Here is a 15,683-nt window from a genome sequence, read left to right on the forward strand (position 1 = left end):
GTTTCACCTCTCATCTGAGAAGCTTCTTCAGTTGTAAGGGTCAAATGGCAGAGTCCCAGATTTAAACCCCGTGGGAGTTTCCCCCCAAGGAGAGAAAATGACCCCCTGATGATCCTCTACCTAATCACATGAGCCAAGGTGTGAAAACGGGTGTGGTTCCCAATCAGCCAGGGTTTCGGGTGAGCTCATTGTGAAACCTAGCCCCACCCTATCCTCTGACTTCCTGAGGTCAGATGGCCCAGGGTGTGAGTGGGCATTAAGGTGTCTGGGACGGGATCTCAAAACTGGATTATAGATGGCAGACAGTTGGTGTCGTAAACCACCACCTCTGTTCAAAGATGGTTGCTCACAGTGGACATAAATGGCTTCTTTCACTCCTCTTTCAAACCATTGAAAGAGTGACCTTTGTCCTTTAGATGCAGATGGACTGCTGAGTCTTGTCCTGTGGAGGTGGCTCTTCTATGTTGTGCTATGCGCTTATGAAGTGGCTGTTTGGTCTCTCCAATGTAGAGGTCTGGGCAGTCCTCGCTACACTGTACAGCATACACCACATTGTTAAGTTTGTGTTCTGGAGTTTTGTCTTTCGGGTGAACCAGTTTTTGTCTGAGTGTGTTGCTGGGTCTGAAATGCACAGGATGTCGTGCTTGGAGAAAACTCTCCTGAGTTTCTCTGATACACCCGCTACATAGGGGATGACAATGTTGTTGCGACTGTCCTTATCCTCCCTCGCTGGTGTCTGATCTTCTTTTCTGTGCATCTTTGCTGACTTTATAAACGCCCAATTTGGATAACCGCATGTTTTAAGTGCTTCCTTTACATGTGTGTGTTCCATCTTTTTCCCTTCAGGCTTAGAGGGAACATGTTCTGCCCGGTGGTGTAGGGTCCTAATTACTCCAAGTTTGTGTTGCAGAGGGTGATGGGAGTCAAAGAGGAGGTACTGGTCCGTGTGTGTGGGCTTCCGGTAAACTTCGATGTTGAGGTTGCCACTCTCTTCAGTGTGCACAGCGCAGTCCAGGAAAGGCAAACAGTTATCCTTTTTGTTGTCCCTGGTGAACTTGATGTTTTTATCCACGACGTTAATGTGCACAGTGAAGGATTCCATCATCAAGACATGATGTATAAAAGCTACTTAAGGGGTCGTGTAATTTGATATTTTTGCCAAATATCCTTCCTGACACAACCCCAAGGGGGATTTGGATCTCTGGCTAGAACCTGTTTTTATTGTTATTATTTATTGTTAAATCACATTTTCACATTGTGTAAACTAACATGCATACACACTTGAGGTCAGTTGCTGTCTGTGGCAGCTGTTTTGCTGACATGCCTAAAAGAGGACATGTATAAAAAGGGATATTTAATCCTGAATTTGGATGTGTGGAGCTATTCAGTTTAATTATTCCTTAGTCAGAATGTCTTTAATCTTATCCTTTAACATTGTCCTATAGAAAAGGCCCAAAAGGAGCAGATTTTAGCCTTCTATAATAGTCCTGAAGGAATCCTAAAACTTTAAATTTACCTGATGGGGTTTAGTTGATAATGACACTATCGTTTAAACATTTATATTGGATATTTTTTCCAATACTTACTGTGGATTGTCATTTACTTCTGGGGTGCATACAGTGACATCTGGGGCTCCTTTTACGTAAAACAAAAATGTGAGAGCTGCAGATCCCACTATAACCAATAGAGGGTGAGCTGCTAGCTAAAGAGGGTTTAACAACACACGGCAGGAAGGTGAGCAAGGAAGACATGCAAGCGGAGATCTGTGGTAACATTTATGTTAACGCATTTAAAATATAAGGACATACAAATGACAAGATTCCTAACCTTACAGGCACTTAGTTAGCTATTTTTGCACGTGTTACACATGCAGAAGTGTAGCATATTAAAGGAAAAACCTAAACCATCACAGTGAGTTGATTCGTTTGATCTATGCTGTGGGCGGATTTAACTGGTCGGGGTCCGTTAAGGGGAGGGGCAATATAAATCAGTTGTCAATAAATCTGAAGAAGGCTATATCGGTTTTAATCGTAGACAGTACAAAATAACTTTGCTGCAATTCTAACAAATCCTACTTTGCCGACAGAACTTGAATGCAGCATATGAGCTAAACGGGAGCTGAGGAAGAAACTATAGCAGCGTGGATATGTCGGACCCGGCGGCGCAGGCCTTACAACCCCGGCTTCTTCAAGCCCAGTCTGCTGGGTCAGCGGGCTCCAGTACTACTACTACTGCAGGCTCAGGATCAGGGAACAGTGACCCGGTCAGACCAGGGCTCAGCCAGCAACAACGTGCAAGCCAGAAAAAAGCACAAGTCCGAGCTTTCCCACGGGCGAAGAAGCTTGAAAAACTTGGCGTATTCTCCGCATGCAAGGTAGCTAGCATAGCTAGCCAAAGTTCACCATAACAAAGCACTCTTCAGACAGTATTAGCATTACTTTGTATATTCAGGAACAAACATGTAGCACGTAACCTAACATACGTGTTGCAGTATCAGTTTTTAACTGTCAAGGCAGTCTTGTATTTGCTGTATTATTCACATTAAAGCCTCAAAAATGCATTTATTGTTAGGCTAACTGAACAGTCATTCATTTACGTACAAAAGCTACAGTTGTGTTATTGTGTAAATCGATGTGTATGGATTATTTGCGTATTTTCAGGCTAATGACACATGCAAGTGCAATGGATGGAAAAACCCAAACCCACCGTCGGCCACACGTATTGATCTGCAACAGCAAGCAGCCAGCCTAAGCGAGCCCTGCCGCAGCTGTGGACATGCTCTGGGTACAAACTAGCATCCACGTACTGCTCACCTTGGACATGCTGTAATAACGAACAAACGTGTATTCCAGTCATGCATTTACATTTTTTTTACACCTTAATTACAGCTAATCATGTGTCACATCTGGAGAACGTGTCTGAAGATGAGATTAACAGGCTGTTGGGGATGGTGGTTGATGTGGAGAACCTTTTTATGTCTGTACACAAAGAAGAAGACACTGACACCAAGCAGGTCTATTTCTACCTTTTTAAGGTATGGAAAAGGCATTCAAACATTAGTGTGATTGTGATACTGGTTCAGTTGAACTTAGAAGTTGATGTACATGACATTTTTTTAGCCCGATATAAACTTGTCTCGTTACTTCTTCACTCTTTCCTTCAGCTGCTGAGGAAATGCATCCTTCAGATGAGCCAGCCAGTCGTAGAAGGATCCCTCGGAAGTCCACCTTTTGAGAAGCCCAACATTGAGCAGGTAAATTTTAAGAAAATAGCTTCGGTGAATGTTTTGGTCTTAAGCAGTGTACTTACTGGTGAGCACAGACTTTAAATTAGGGCTGCTCGATTATGGCAAAAATGATAATCACGATTATTTTCACTGAAATTGAGATCACGATTATTTGACGATATTTATTTAACCCTTTAAGACCTACTATAGAACCAAGTCCACCAGAGCTTATATTATTTTTTTTTACATGCTGTAGTGCCATTTGTGGGAGCATTTCAAGTTGCTATACATCAATACAACTGTTATAGCCCATATTTTAATAATATGTATGCATTAAGTGCATAGTAATTACATAAATTGCAAAAAAAGTGCAATAAACTACAAAAAAAATTGAAAATCGCTTTTGTTTTGTTTACATATATTTCTACTTGGAGAAGTTTAAGAGGTTTATCCCTCAAAACTTTAAATACAATAAAGTTGCAAAAAATAGTTTCCCACCACAGGAAATTTATTTTGAGTGTCTTCATAGTTTTATTTTGGAGATACAGCAATTTTTATATACTGCAGGAAAAACAAAAAACAATCCTATGATGCAAATTTGCAAAGAAAACAGCATGTGCATCATTTCACTGTGGGAAGTGTTACAAACAGCTGATAGGAACGGCAAAGCGTGTTTCTGGAATATTATGTTTTTGTTCCTGCAAGCGCTTTTTATGCAATTTTTGCAAAGCTATATGTGGAACGAAACCGTGACCGAGGACAAGCTGATGGTATGAGATGTAAGTACAACTCCTCCGGTTTCATATGCAAAACAAATTATTGCGCTAGCTTACACGGTTCAGGTTCTACAGGGATTTAAAAATAGTTACGCAAAACGGAGCGTGCTGCTCTGACCGGCTTTAAAGGGTTAACAATGACTTTAAAAAAATAATATAAAATAGTGTGCAACACCACTGAAGTTTGTTTTTTTTAAACTCTCTTTTCAACCAACGGCAGTCACTCTCCAAATAACTTCTGCTTAGCTTTCCGAGCTTCCCTCGGGTCCTCTTAATCAGCGGTCTCCAACCTTTTTTGCGCCACGGACCGGTTTATGCCCGACAATATTTTCACGGACCGGCCTTTAAGGTGTCGCGGATAAATGAGGGAGGGGCTAATAATCGGCTCAGTCATTTTTAATGATCGTTGAAAGCCCAGATCGTAATCGTGATTAAAATTCGATTAATTGAGCAGCCCTACTTTAAATCTTTAAATATTTTTGTCTTTCTTTTAATTTCACAGGGGGTTTTGAATTTTGTCCAGTATAAGTTCAGCCACCTTGCACCAAAGGAAAGACAGACAATGTTTGAACTGTCAAAGATGTTCCTTTTGTGCCTAAATTACTGGAAGCTTGAGACCCCTACGCAGTATCGTCAACGTACCCAGAAGGATGATGGGACAGCTTACAAAGTGGACTACACTAGGTGCGTTCATTTGATAGTAGGGAAAGCCGATGTGTACATTTACTTGTTTCTAAAGTGACTATTGTATGTCAGTCTGTGCAATAAGGCGTTTCTTCTTATGATCGCAGGTGGTTGTGCTATTGCCATGTTCCGCAAAGTAATGACAGCTTACCGCGCTATGAAACCACTCAGGTGTTTGGGCGCAACTTGCTCAAGTCCATTTTCACTGTCACCCGACGCCAACTCCTGGAGAAGTTTAGGGTGGAGAAGGATAAACTGCTACCAGAGAAACGTACACTTATCCTTACACATTTCCCCAAGTAAGGACAAGCTTTATTGAAACGGTGTATCCTTGTATTCAAGTTAAAAGGCAACCTGAAAAGCTGCAGAAAGATTATCAGTGTACTTGATGGTGCACTGGACACTGTTCACATTCATCTTGTGGGGATCACTTTATGGTTATTACATTTGTACATGTGTGTCTTCAGGTTCTTGTCCATGCTGGAGGAGGAAATCTATGGTGAGAATTCACCCATATGGGAGGCTGATTTCACCATGCCGGCCTCCGATGGCACACAGCTCGGACATCAGACAGGTGAGGCAGTCATAAAGTTGTACAGTTGAGCTTTTGCAATGTGTTTGGTCTATGTGTAAGGCATATGTTTAAAGGCAAATGAAGAGTGAATGTGGCAGTATGCTAGCAACCCAAGAAATCACAAGAAGGTTTTTGGTGTGGCACACAACGTTTCAATGACTGTGCATTTTTCTTGCGCAACCTATGGTTGCCCGGAAGGCTCTAGACCTGTGTGACTGAAGGCTTAGTTCCTGTTGTATAGTTTGTAAATATGTCAAGTCTTTTTGTCTGTCATTGCAGTGATCAGTCCGGCTTCAGTGTCTGGCTCTCCTGCTCTGTCCAAGTGTCTGAACAGCAGCTCTTCTGTCAGCAGCATGGATACTGGTGGAGCAGAACCAAAGACAGGTGTGTAAACCAACATTAAAACCACCTGCACAGGAGTCTAGAATGTCTAGTGCTTAGATGCTGTCAGTGGCCTCTGTGGATCAGACATGTTTTCAGCACTTCCTGTGGGTGCACAATTGGATGATATTTTGAAGGTGAACCAGCATGTCACTGGGTTTTACTATCGTGGCTAATCAATATATATTATTTTAAGATGTAGAGATTTTTTTTTTTTTTTTCCAATCAGACCTTCCTGTGTCATAGATCACTGTCGGCGAATGTTTATGCTTTTTATTGCTTTGATCTGAGAAATGTTGCGCTCATTTCAGGAGAAAAGCGCAAACTTCCCGAGACCTTGACCCTGGAGGATGCCAAGCGGATTCGTGTGATGGGAGATATACCAATGGAGCTGGTCAATGAAGTCATGATGACAATCACTGACCCTGCTGCTATGCTCGGACCAGAGGTCAGTTGGTTAAACTCCATTCTTTTAATGTTTGGTTAAGTTCATAACACCTGTGTCATGTCTAGGGATGGGTACCGGTATCACCGGTTCTGACATAAACGGTAGTAACCAGACCGAAAAGCAGCGCACATTTCGGTGCTTTTTTTCCCTGAGATGTCACACACTTTGAATTCTAGCCAATCATTTTACCTTTGCAAGCGTAGTAGGCGGGCCCAGGTACGTATGTTCTTTTAGAGCAAAGCTACAGATTAAAAATGCCCAAGGCGAAGTGGTCAAAAGTCTGGCTGTACTTCACAGCAAAATCTACAAACTCAGCAGCCTGCAACAATTGCTTTAAGCTGATACTGTAATACTGTGCAAAGGAGGTAACACCTCGAATCTGATGAAACACCTGGCGACGTACAGCGTTTTTTTTTTTTTTTTTTTTTTTTTTTTTTTTAAAAGCCGTTTTTTATTTATTATAAATATTATTATTCCGGCACCGTTTCAAAAGTACCGGTTTGGTACTGGTATCGGATAAAACCTAAACGATACCCATCCCTAGTTATGTCTAAGGAGACACCCTGGTCAATTTTCTGTGATCAAAATTTTAACTCACCAGGCAAGGTAACATTTTTAGCATGGAACAATTATGAATGAGTTCAGTCACATTTACTATGATGTGTCATAACAGCCTAAGTGGTGGTATTTAAAAAGCTTTGACTTAACACCAGGGTTATGTAAAGAAGTTGGTGTTGTTTTGGTACAATTTTAAAGACATTTAATACTGATGTTGTTTTTTGTTTTTTTTGTTATGTTTAATATTGCTAGACTAATCTGCTGACACCAAATGCTGCCCGTGATGAGACTGCAAGGCTGGAGGAGAGACGTGGTATCATAGAGTTTCATGTCATTGGAAACTCACTTTCCCAGAAATCAAACAAGAAGATCCTGATGTGGCTGGTTGGCCTACAGAATGTCTTTTCACATCAGTTACCTCGTATGCCCAAAGAGTACATAACACGACTGGTGTTTGACCCGTAAGTCTAACGTTCTTTCCACATGTTGTGCCACTTGAGGCCCACACATGTTTGACATCTCCGTCTTTTTTATTATTTGTTTTTTTTTTTTTTTTTTTAATAGGAAACACAAGACCCTAGCCCTTATCAAAGATGGCCGCGTCATTGGAGGCATCTGTTTTAGGATGTTTCCCACTCAGGGCTTCACAGAGATCGTCTTTTGTGCCGTCACATCCAATGAGCAAGTTAAGGTATATAATAAGGGGTTAAATTTATACTCAGTTTTCAGTTCGGAAAAACCAGCTTACCTACACGTACCTATAGCAAAATAAACATGAATACGATTATGAGCAGTATTGCTGAATATTGTTGGAATTTCTTTTATAAATACGGTGCTTTTTCTCGGGTCTCTTTAAGGGCTATGGTACCCACCTGATGAACCACCTTAAGGAGTACCACATCAAACACAATATCCTCTATTTCCTCACCTATGCTGATGAGTATGCCATTGGCTACTTCAAGAAGCAGGTACTGCAGGCGTGACTTGTGCATTAACTTTCCCTCTCTCATTTTTGTCTTTCTATTAATTTTTTTTCTTTTTCCCTCCGCAGGGCTTTTCCAAAGACATCAAAGTGCCGAAGAGTCGATACCTTGGATACATCAAAGACTACGAGGGAGCGACCCTCATGGAGTGCGAACTGAACCCTAGAATCCCTTATACCGAGCTTTCTCATATCATTAAAAGACAGAAGGAGGTACGTCAGAAGTTCTCATTAAAGCAAACCTTGTTTTTCTTCATTTTTGTGAACATGTCAGTGTGTTTCTTATGAGATAAATTTGAAAATGTCAATAGATTATTAAGAAACTGATTGAGAGGAAACAAAGCCAGATCAGAAAGGTTTACCCGGGTCTCACCTGCTTCAAAGAGGGAGTACGACAGATCCCAGTGGAGAGCATTCCAGGCATAAGTGAGTGTTTGTTTTTGTGTTTGTGTCTGAAAATATATATAATAAAATGCTTATTAATGTTTTACTTACAAGTACTTTTATACATATTTTTTTTATTTTTTTGTCTTTCTATTCAGGAGAGACAGGCTGGAAACCCAGTAACAAGGACAAAGGGTAAACTCTTTGGATATATTTTTAAATGATGTTGCTTTGGACTGTGACCTCCCCTGCAGGGACACTTTCATTGAACAGATTAAGATTTAGAAATGACTGAGTAGTGAAGAAAACAAACAAAAAAAATGTATAATAAGAAATACCTACTGAAATATACAATTTATCGAAGTTGTTATGATTTTGGTATTAATGCTAAGATGCCACTATTGTTGGTGTTCAGAAATGTATTCACCTAACTTTAGCTTTTTGTTGTGTTTTTAAGTCTACAGGTCCTTTAACCTTCTCAGGTTCAAATTACACTTTTTGTTGCTAATGCACAACCAAGTCCTGCAGTGGTACTTCTGAGTAAAAAAAACCCCTCATAAAATATGTATGTGGGGTAATCAGGTTGTTAGTTTTTAACTGTTGCAAATCGGCAACGCCTGCCTTGAGAGGGCTAAGTGTAGTCAAAGGTTTACTTATCATTTATATCTTTCATAGGAAAGAGGTGAAGGATCCTGATGTGCTATACAACATGCTGAAGAACCTTCTCGCCCAGATAAAGGTGAGGATCACCAGAGGCCTGTATTCGGAAGCAGTATTTGGGGCTTAACTTCAGGGTTAACCATAGATTTTTGCTGTTATGAGGGTTAACTCTTTTACCAGGGTACATCATGGTGCTAAGAAGTTCCCATAAAAAGCGTCATCCGTGAGAAGTGAAATGCCTTTAAAACAAAACAAAAGTCCAGTTGTATTTGTTTATTTTCAAGCTCTCATGGCTACCATGACCTGGATGAGTGAGAACCTACACAGACAAATCAACCTACACAGTCATAACAAATTGACTGTTATGACTGCATAACAGTCAATTTGCATTGACTAACAATGGACCGTGAGTTCAGTTTCACGATCTCGAGTATTAATATTGTCATGACTATTGATCTATTTCCATGGCTACCATATTCACGAAGAGTTTGGGAATGGCCGCTGTCACAGTATTGTAAAGCCTGGATTATACTCTATTGCAGAGATGGACAGCTGGAGACCCGACGGCCGAATACTCATTTCTGTTATACTTCAGCTGCCTGGGCATATGTGTAGTTTGTGCACTGTAATGTAATTCTACACAGACAAGTCTGCCCAGTCACAAAACAACAAACAGGCACATGGACATTCACGTATGTCCTCAGGCTTAATGTCCGATGACGAAATTTAGGTCACAGTCTGCCCAAGCGGAGTCATGGATGCTGAAAACATGAAAACCGCTTTAGATGGTGAAATATGTACTCAAAGGCCCCCTCCTCAGTTCAGAACAGGTCACTGCCTTTTCATATAATTGACCTCCTTGACTCTCCACTCAGTCACACACCATTGCTTTGGATGCATCACTTGTGTGGACTTCAGTCAGTATTTTTTCAATATTTGTAACATAAGCTGCTCTGCTGCCAGCAGATTTGCATGTTTGTCATTGGACACTTAAGGAAAAGAGATTCTTGGCATGTTGAACTTGCTTTCAGGTACAAGCCCCAGCTAACACCTGAGTGGAGCACACACAAGGATACACCCAGACTAACAAGACCTGAGACTAACTAAAACTTTGTCACCTCTGCAGACTCATCCTGATGCTTGGCCCTTTATGGAACCAGTGAAGAAATCTGAAGCTCCGGATTACTACGAAATCATCCGTTTTCCTATTGGTGAGTAAGCCTCGCTTAGATAATATGACCCCCCACCCCCCAGCAATAGTTTGCAAATCTCTTAAAACCTGCATTTTACAATACAATACACAGTTCAAAGTAAAAACATAAGAAATTAAAACCTAGCAAATCTGTCACTTTAAGAAAAAAAAGGTTTTCAACCTGATGGCAGCAACATATCTTTTAAAAAAGGTGGTACAGGGACTATATGTTTCCCACTGTGTAGCATCCTCTCTTTTATCAAAAGTCTGTAAACACCTGGGAGCTGAAGACAATAGCTAATGGACTTTCAGGGGGAGCAGTGTTGAGCCCGTTCTTGTCTGATATAGGATTCTAGCGGCTCAACCGTCCAGGGTCGTCTTTGTTGTATTACTGGTTTCATGATATGCCAATTTTTTTTTTTTTTTTTTTTTTTTTTAATTGGTCTGGACTGCAGGCAGGCCAGTTTAACTCCTGGATTCTTCTACTACCAAGTCTTCTTATTGTAATAGATGCAATAGGCAACTTAACATTGTCTTGCTGAAAAATGGGTGGCCTTCCCCAAAAAAGCTACCTTGATAGAAGCTGCTGCTGTTTTTTTTTTTTTTAATGCCCAATCATGTTACTGATATGTTGTGGATTAACCTATTTTGTTGTAAAATGTTCTTCCCAACTGTCTTGACGCATGCTCAATCATCCAGGTAAGTAAATCACAAAAGTTGATTCTGTTCATCTAGATGTAGCGTTTTCAGTGGGAGAAATATTTTGTCTCTCATCCAAGTGACTTCCTCAGACTGAAGAAAATGCTATGACCAGACAAACACAATCAACTTTTTGGGGTTCCTCCCAGCTGTTCCCTTTGAATCCAGTTTACTTTTCCAGTTGCTTGTGCCTATGTTCCACCTTGTTTTTGAGATGTGTTACTGCCATCAAAATGGTTTCTGTGATAATATAGATAATATATGGGTTTGAGATTTTCACATCATTGCATTTCATTTTTGTTTACATTTTACTTCCCAGTGTTTTTGGAATTGGGGTTATTGTTTGTGGTATTTAAGCCATTACTTTTTAATTTATGCAGATTTTCTTTGTCCTTGTTTTGCCCTCACAGACCTAAAGACTATGACAGAAAGACTCAAGAACAGATACTATGTGACCAAGAAACTTTTTATTGCCGACCTACAGCGAATCATCACCAACTGTCGCGAGTACAACCCCCCAGACAGCGAGTACTGCAAGTGTGCCAACACCTTAGAAAAATTTTTCTACTTCAAATTAAAAGACGGAGGTCTGATTGAGAAATGAAGCCTGCCTCAGAACTATTTCGACTGACAAGGAGTTACTTTCACAGCGGCCAAACGCCGAGATAGAGAAGATTTTTAGCTATTGTCATATCTTGGTTAAGAAAAGGTTATTTTCAAGGGGAAAAAAAAGAATTGCTGAAAAATTGTTGGACTTGCATCACAGCCAGTTGAATACTACAAGTTTCAAAATGTGATCCAGTTAAACTTACCTGATGACGTCTTCTTTCAGTACTCGCAGTGGGTGAATTATCTGCTAATACGTGTTTCAATGAGTGTACCAAAGTTACAGGTCCAAGTAATAATGCGACTTTCCACCATTCTTTGTAGAGTGACAGATTCAGCTTTGTTGCATTTTACAGGAGCCAGTGTTTAAGTAGTAAAGAGTTCATTAAAAAAACAACAAAAACTGGACCTTGGGACCTAAAGCCACGTTGCCTTCCATTACTGAGACACTTGAGCATCCCAGCCATTTTCATAGGAATGAATATAAAAGCTCTAAGGGGCAAAGTGCTTAGAGCACTTGAAAAATGGGAAGTACTTTGCTAAGTAGTACTGAAACAATTGAATTAGTCATTTGTTTAAAAAAAAGAAGAAAAAAAAAGAGTAAAATTGTTACTCTCACGTGAAGTGCAAATTCTGAATGTTTGCAAGTGAGGACTTTTTTTTTTTTTTTTTTTTTGCTTTCTCTTTTAATATTTACCATCTATTGATTTTGATTTTTTTTTTCCTAAATGTTTGACTGTTGGTCATGATAAAAGAAAATTGTCATTTGGATAAATGACTAATTATGAGAACAGCACTGCAGATGAAAATAACTGCTGGTTGCAGCTCTACTGTTAAGACAAATTGAGGCACTCCGTGATGGACTGGGCATAAAATACTTCCAGCACTTGTGTGATGAAGAAAATAAGTAAGTCAAAAGTTACCTTAATAGAAAAGTTTTCATGCTAATATAATACTTATTTATACATAAAATATAAAACATAATGTTTATGCAGCATTCCAAACGATTTTGATGAGGTCACAGTTAGTATAGCTTCTTTTGCAGGTGTTTACTGTACGTGTTTGAACTGATTTGTCCTGTAGGACTGTCACCTCCACATAGGGAGTGCTTTGTGTGTAGCCTCACTTTTGTGGTGGTTCCATGTTTACTGGTTAGTTTTTGTTGCAAACACAAAAAACAGGGGAGGCAGACGTTAATCAGCAGTCCTGTATAGATTATGACTTGGAAAGAGAACATGACTTGGTTTATTTTATCACACTGTTCGCAAGCTGTGGAAGGTGTTAATGCATGGCTACAGTTTACAATGTGCATTAAAAAAACAAAACAAAACCTTCAGGCACAGTTGCAGGGTTTAAGTGTTTTTTTTTTTTTTGTTTGTTTTTTTTTCCTTTTAAACTTTTCATCAACATCGTATGTTTGCGTGTGTGTGAATGTCTGTTTTGTTTTGTACTTGAATCATGACAAGCTTTGAATTGTTGGAGTGATGTCAGTGTTTCGTTATTCAGGGTTGTCAGTTATGTAGTTCATCCTCAGACTACCAATGTTGCATTTCAGACTTTCTTAAAAGGTGTCTGAGTGAACCTTCCAGCTGTTTGAGGATGGCTACTGTTGAGTTATGGTTTAAATACCGTTTACTGTAACTGTAAAACTGTTCACGACAATAAAGTTGTTGGGGTTGTTTTGTTTTTGGTTTTTTTGGTAAATAATTCTTTTCATGGTCACTTGGCTAAATAAAGAAGGTCACCAACAAACACTTTTAATCTGAGGCAGAAATATTAGTAAAATCATAAAAGGCTTTTTAGAGGACAGTGAATATTATAACCTAATAACACTAGTTAAGGCCACGTAGTGTGTAATGGTTGATTTCATCAGTGAACTTTATGATCCGCTCAAATGTAAAAAATTGCGTGCATATAACTAAAGAAGTGACTGTTATCTATAATGCGTCTTTAGGCTCTCTTGTATGATTGTGTATAATAGGCTTTAGAGTTCTGTTTCCTGATGCAATGAAAACAAGACGGGTGTATCAAGGGCGTGGTGCATGCAAAAACTGATTAAAATCTACAACACCCTAAGGTTTACACAGTACTAAGATATATTTAGGGTAACTTTTCAGTTGGCCTGACACTTTCAACTGAAGGTTTTATCAGGAAAAATATTTATTTTCTTCAAAAATACTTGAGGCTTGTAAAGGCTAGTGGATCATTAACAGTGCTACCTAAACCAGTTAGATAAAATAAAGAAATTAGTCATCTCAGGCAAAAGTCCAGCTCCTCAGGGTAAGGAGGTGGTGTTTTTCAGTTGTGGTTTGTTTCTTGTCAAAGAATGCAAATTCTTAAAGGCGTTTTGGTAAAATCTAATGTGAAAAACAATGAATTATGAAATTTGAATTATTTATGGACACACCAAAAACAATATATTACTTCAATGTAGATGTAATGGTATACTTTACTTCTTTTCATGGTATTTTTCATTGATTTCTATTAGTTATAAAGAACATAAAATCCCTGCACAGTTAACTGCAAAATGTCTTGCTGCTGTATTATGTAAGGCTTGTAAAACAACTGCTTTATTGTCAATGACATTTAGGCTTTGTCACTGCATTTGAGTTGTGATTTGTTGTTCCTCCAGAGCCTCCCTCAGTTGGCCCATTCTGCACAGAGCTTTTGATTTCGTTTCTCTGTATCACACAATGCGTCCTTACTGTTGATATTTTGTGCTGTGACTCACATAGTGGATAGGTAATGGAAATTACCAAAGGATTTATTAGAACTTGCATATTGTTTACACAGTGCTGTAAAAAAGTAGTAAAAATTCCTACTTCGAATCAGCTGGGATTTTTTGTACATTAACTTTAGTTTATCCTTTTGCAACTTTCACAAACTTGCCTGCATACAGGGAGTGCAGAATTATTAGGCAAATGAGTATTTTGTCCACATCATCCTCTTCATGCATGTTCTCTTACTCCAAGCTGTATAGGCTCGAAAGCCTACTACCAATTAAGCATATTAGGTGATGTGCATCTCTGTAATGAGAAGGGGTGTGGTCTAATGACATCAACACCCTATATCAGGTGTGCATAATTATTAGGCAACGTCCTTTCCTTTGGCAAAATGGGTCAAAAGAAGGACTTGACAGGCTCAGAAAAGTCAAAAATAGTGAGATATCTTGCAGAGGGATGCAGCAGTCTCAAAATTGCAAAGCTTCTGAAGCGTGATCATCGACCAATCAAGCATTTCATTCAAAATAGTCAACAGGGTCGCAAGAAGCGTGTGGAAAAACCAAGTTGCAAAATAACTGCCCATGAACTGAGAAAAGTCAAGCGTGCAGCTGCCAAGATGCCACTTGCCACCAGTTTGGCCATATTTCAGAGCTGCAACATCACTGGAGTGCCCAAAAGCACAAGGTGTGCAATACTCAGAGACATGGCCAAGGTAAGAAAGGCTGAAAGACGACCACCACTGAACAAGACACACAAGCTGAAACGTCAAGACTGGGCCAAGAAATATCTCGAGACTGATTTTTCTAAGGTTTTATGGACTGATGAAATGAGAGTGAGTCTTGATGGGCCAGATGGATGGGCCCGTGGCTGGAGTGGTAAAGGGCAGAGAGCTCCAGTCCGACTCAGACGCCAGCAAGGTGGAGGTGGAGTACTGGTTTGGGCTGGTATCATCAAAGATGAGCTTGTGGGGCCTTTTCGGGTTGAGGATGGAGTCAAGCTCAACTCCCAGTCCTACTGCCAGTTTCTGGAAGACACCTCCTTCAAGCAGTGGTACAGGAAGAAGTCTGCATCCTTCAAGAAAAACATGATTTTCATGCAGGACAATGCTCCATCACACGCGTCCAAGTACTCCACAGTGTGGCTGGCAAGAAAGGGTATAAAAGAAGAAAAACTAATGACATGGCCACCTTGTTCACCTGATCTGAACCCCATTGAGAACCTGTGGTCCATCATCAAATGTGAGATTTACAAGGAGGGAAAACAGTACTCCTCTCTGAACAGTGTCTGGGAGGCTGTGGTTGCTGCTGCACACAATGTTGATGGTGAACAGATCAAAACACTGACAGAATCCATGGATGGCAGGCTTTTGAGTGTCCTTGCAAAGAAAGGTGGCTATATTGGTCGCTGATTTGTTTTTGTTTTGTTTTTGAATGTCAGAAATGCTTAGGCTGCTGCCCCCGCGACCCGGCCCCGGATAAAGCGGATGAAGATGGATGGATAGATGGATGTCGGAAATGTATATTTGTGAATGTGGAGATGTTATATTGGTTTCACTGGTAAAAATAAATAATTGAAATGGGTATATATTTGTTTTTTGTTAAGTTGCCTAATAATTATGCACAGTAATAGTCACCTGCACACACAGATATCCCCCTAAAATAGCTAAAACTAAAAACTACTTCCAAAAACATTCAGCTTTGTTATTAATGAGTTTTTTGGGTTCATTGAGAACATGGTTGTTGTTCAATAATAAAATTATTCCTCAAAAATACAACTTGCCTAATAATTGT

General features: G+C 39.8%; 1 protein-coding gene across 3 annotated transcripts; it reads left to right on the forward strand.

The window, feature by feature from the left end:
• Nucleotides 1–1,701: 1,701 nt before the first annotated feature.
• On the forward strand, nucleotides 1,702–12,849 carry kat2a (K(lysine) acetyltransferase 2A). 3 transcript variants are annotated; one of them, XM_024802258.2, is made up of 19 exons: nucleotides 1,702–1,768; nucleotides 2,087–2,374; nucleotides 2,661–2,784; nucleotides 2,889–3,034; nucleotides 3,164–3,253; nucleotides 4,505–4,686; nucleotides 4,794–4,985; nucleotides 5,154–5,260; nucleotides 5,540–5,644; nucleotides 5,953–6,089; nucleotides 6,900–7,108; nucleotides 7,212–7,338; nucleotides 7,505–7,615; nucleotides 7,699–7,842; nucleotides 7,941–8,055; nucleotides 8,172–8,208; nucleotides 8,689–8,752; nucleotides 9,800–9,884; nucleotides 10,975–12,849. In XM_024802258.2, the coding sequence occupies exons 2-19, from the start codon at nucleotides 2,147–2,149 to the stop codon at nucleotides 11,166–11,168; spliced, it is 2,397 nt and encodes a 798-aa protein (XP_024658026.1). In that variant the 5' UTR covers nucleotides 1,702–1,768; nucleotides 2,087–2,146; the 3' UTR covers nucleotides 11,169–12,849. The 3 variants fall into 3 exon arrangements, with proteins under 3 accessions (XP_024658026.1, XP_024658027.1, XP_024658025.1); XM_024802259.2 differs by lacking the exon at nucleotides 1,702–1,768 and adding an exon at nucleotides 1,808–1,911; XM_024802257.2 differs by lacking the exon at nucleotides 1,702–1,768 and having other exon boundaries at nucleotides 1,985–2,374.
• The last annotated feature ends 2,834 nt before the right edge of the window (nucleotides 12,850–15,683 follow it).

The sequence above is a fragment of the Maylandia zebra genome, linkage group LG4 (assembly GCF_041146795.1).
Source record: "Maylandia zebra isolate NMK-2024a linkage group LG4, Mzebra_GT3a, whole genome shotgun sequence".
NCBI lineage: Eukaryota > Metazoa > Chordata > Actinopteri > Cichliformes > Cichlidae > Maylandia > Maylandia zebra.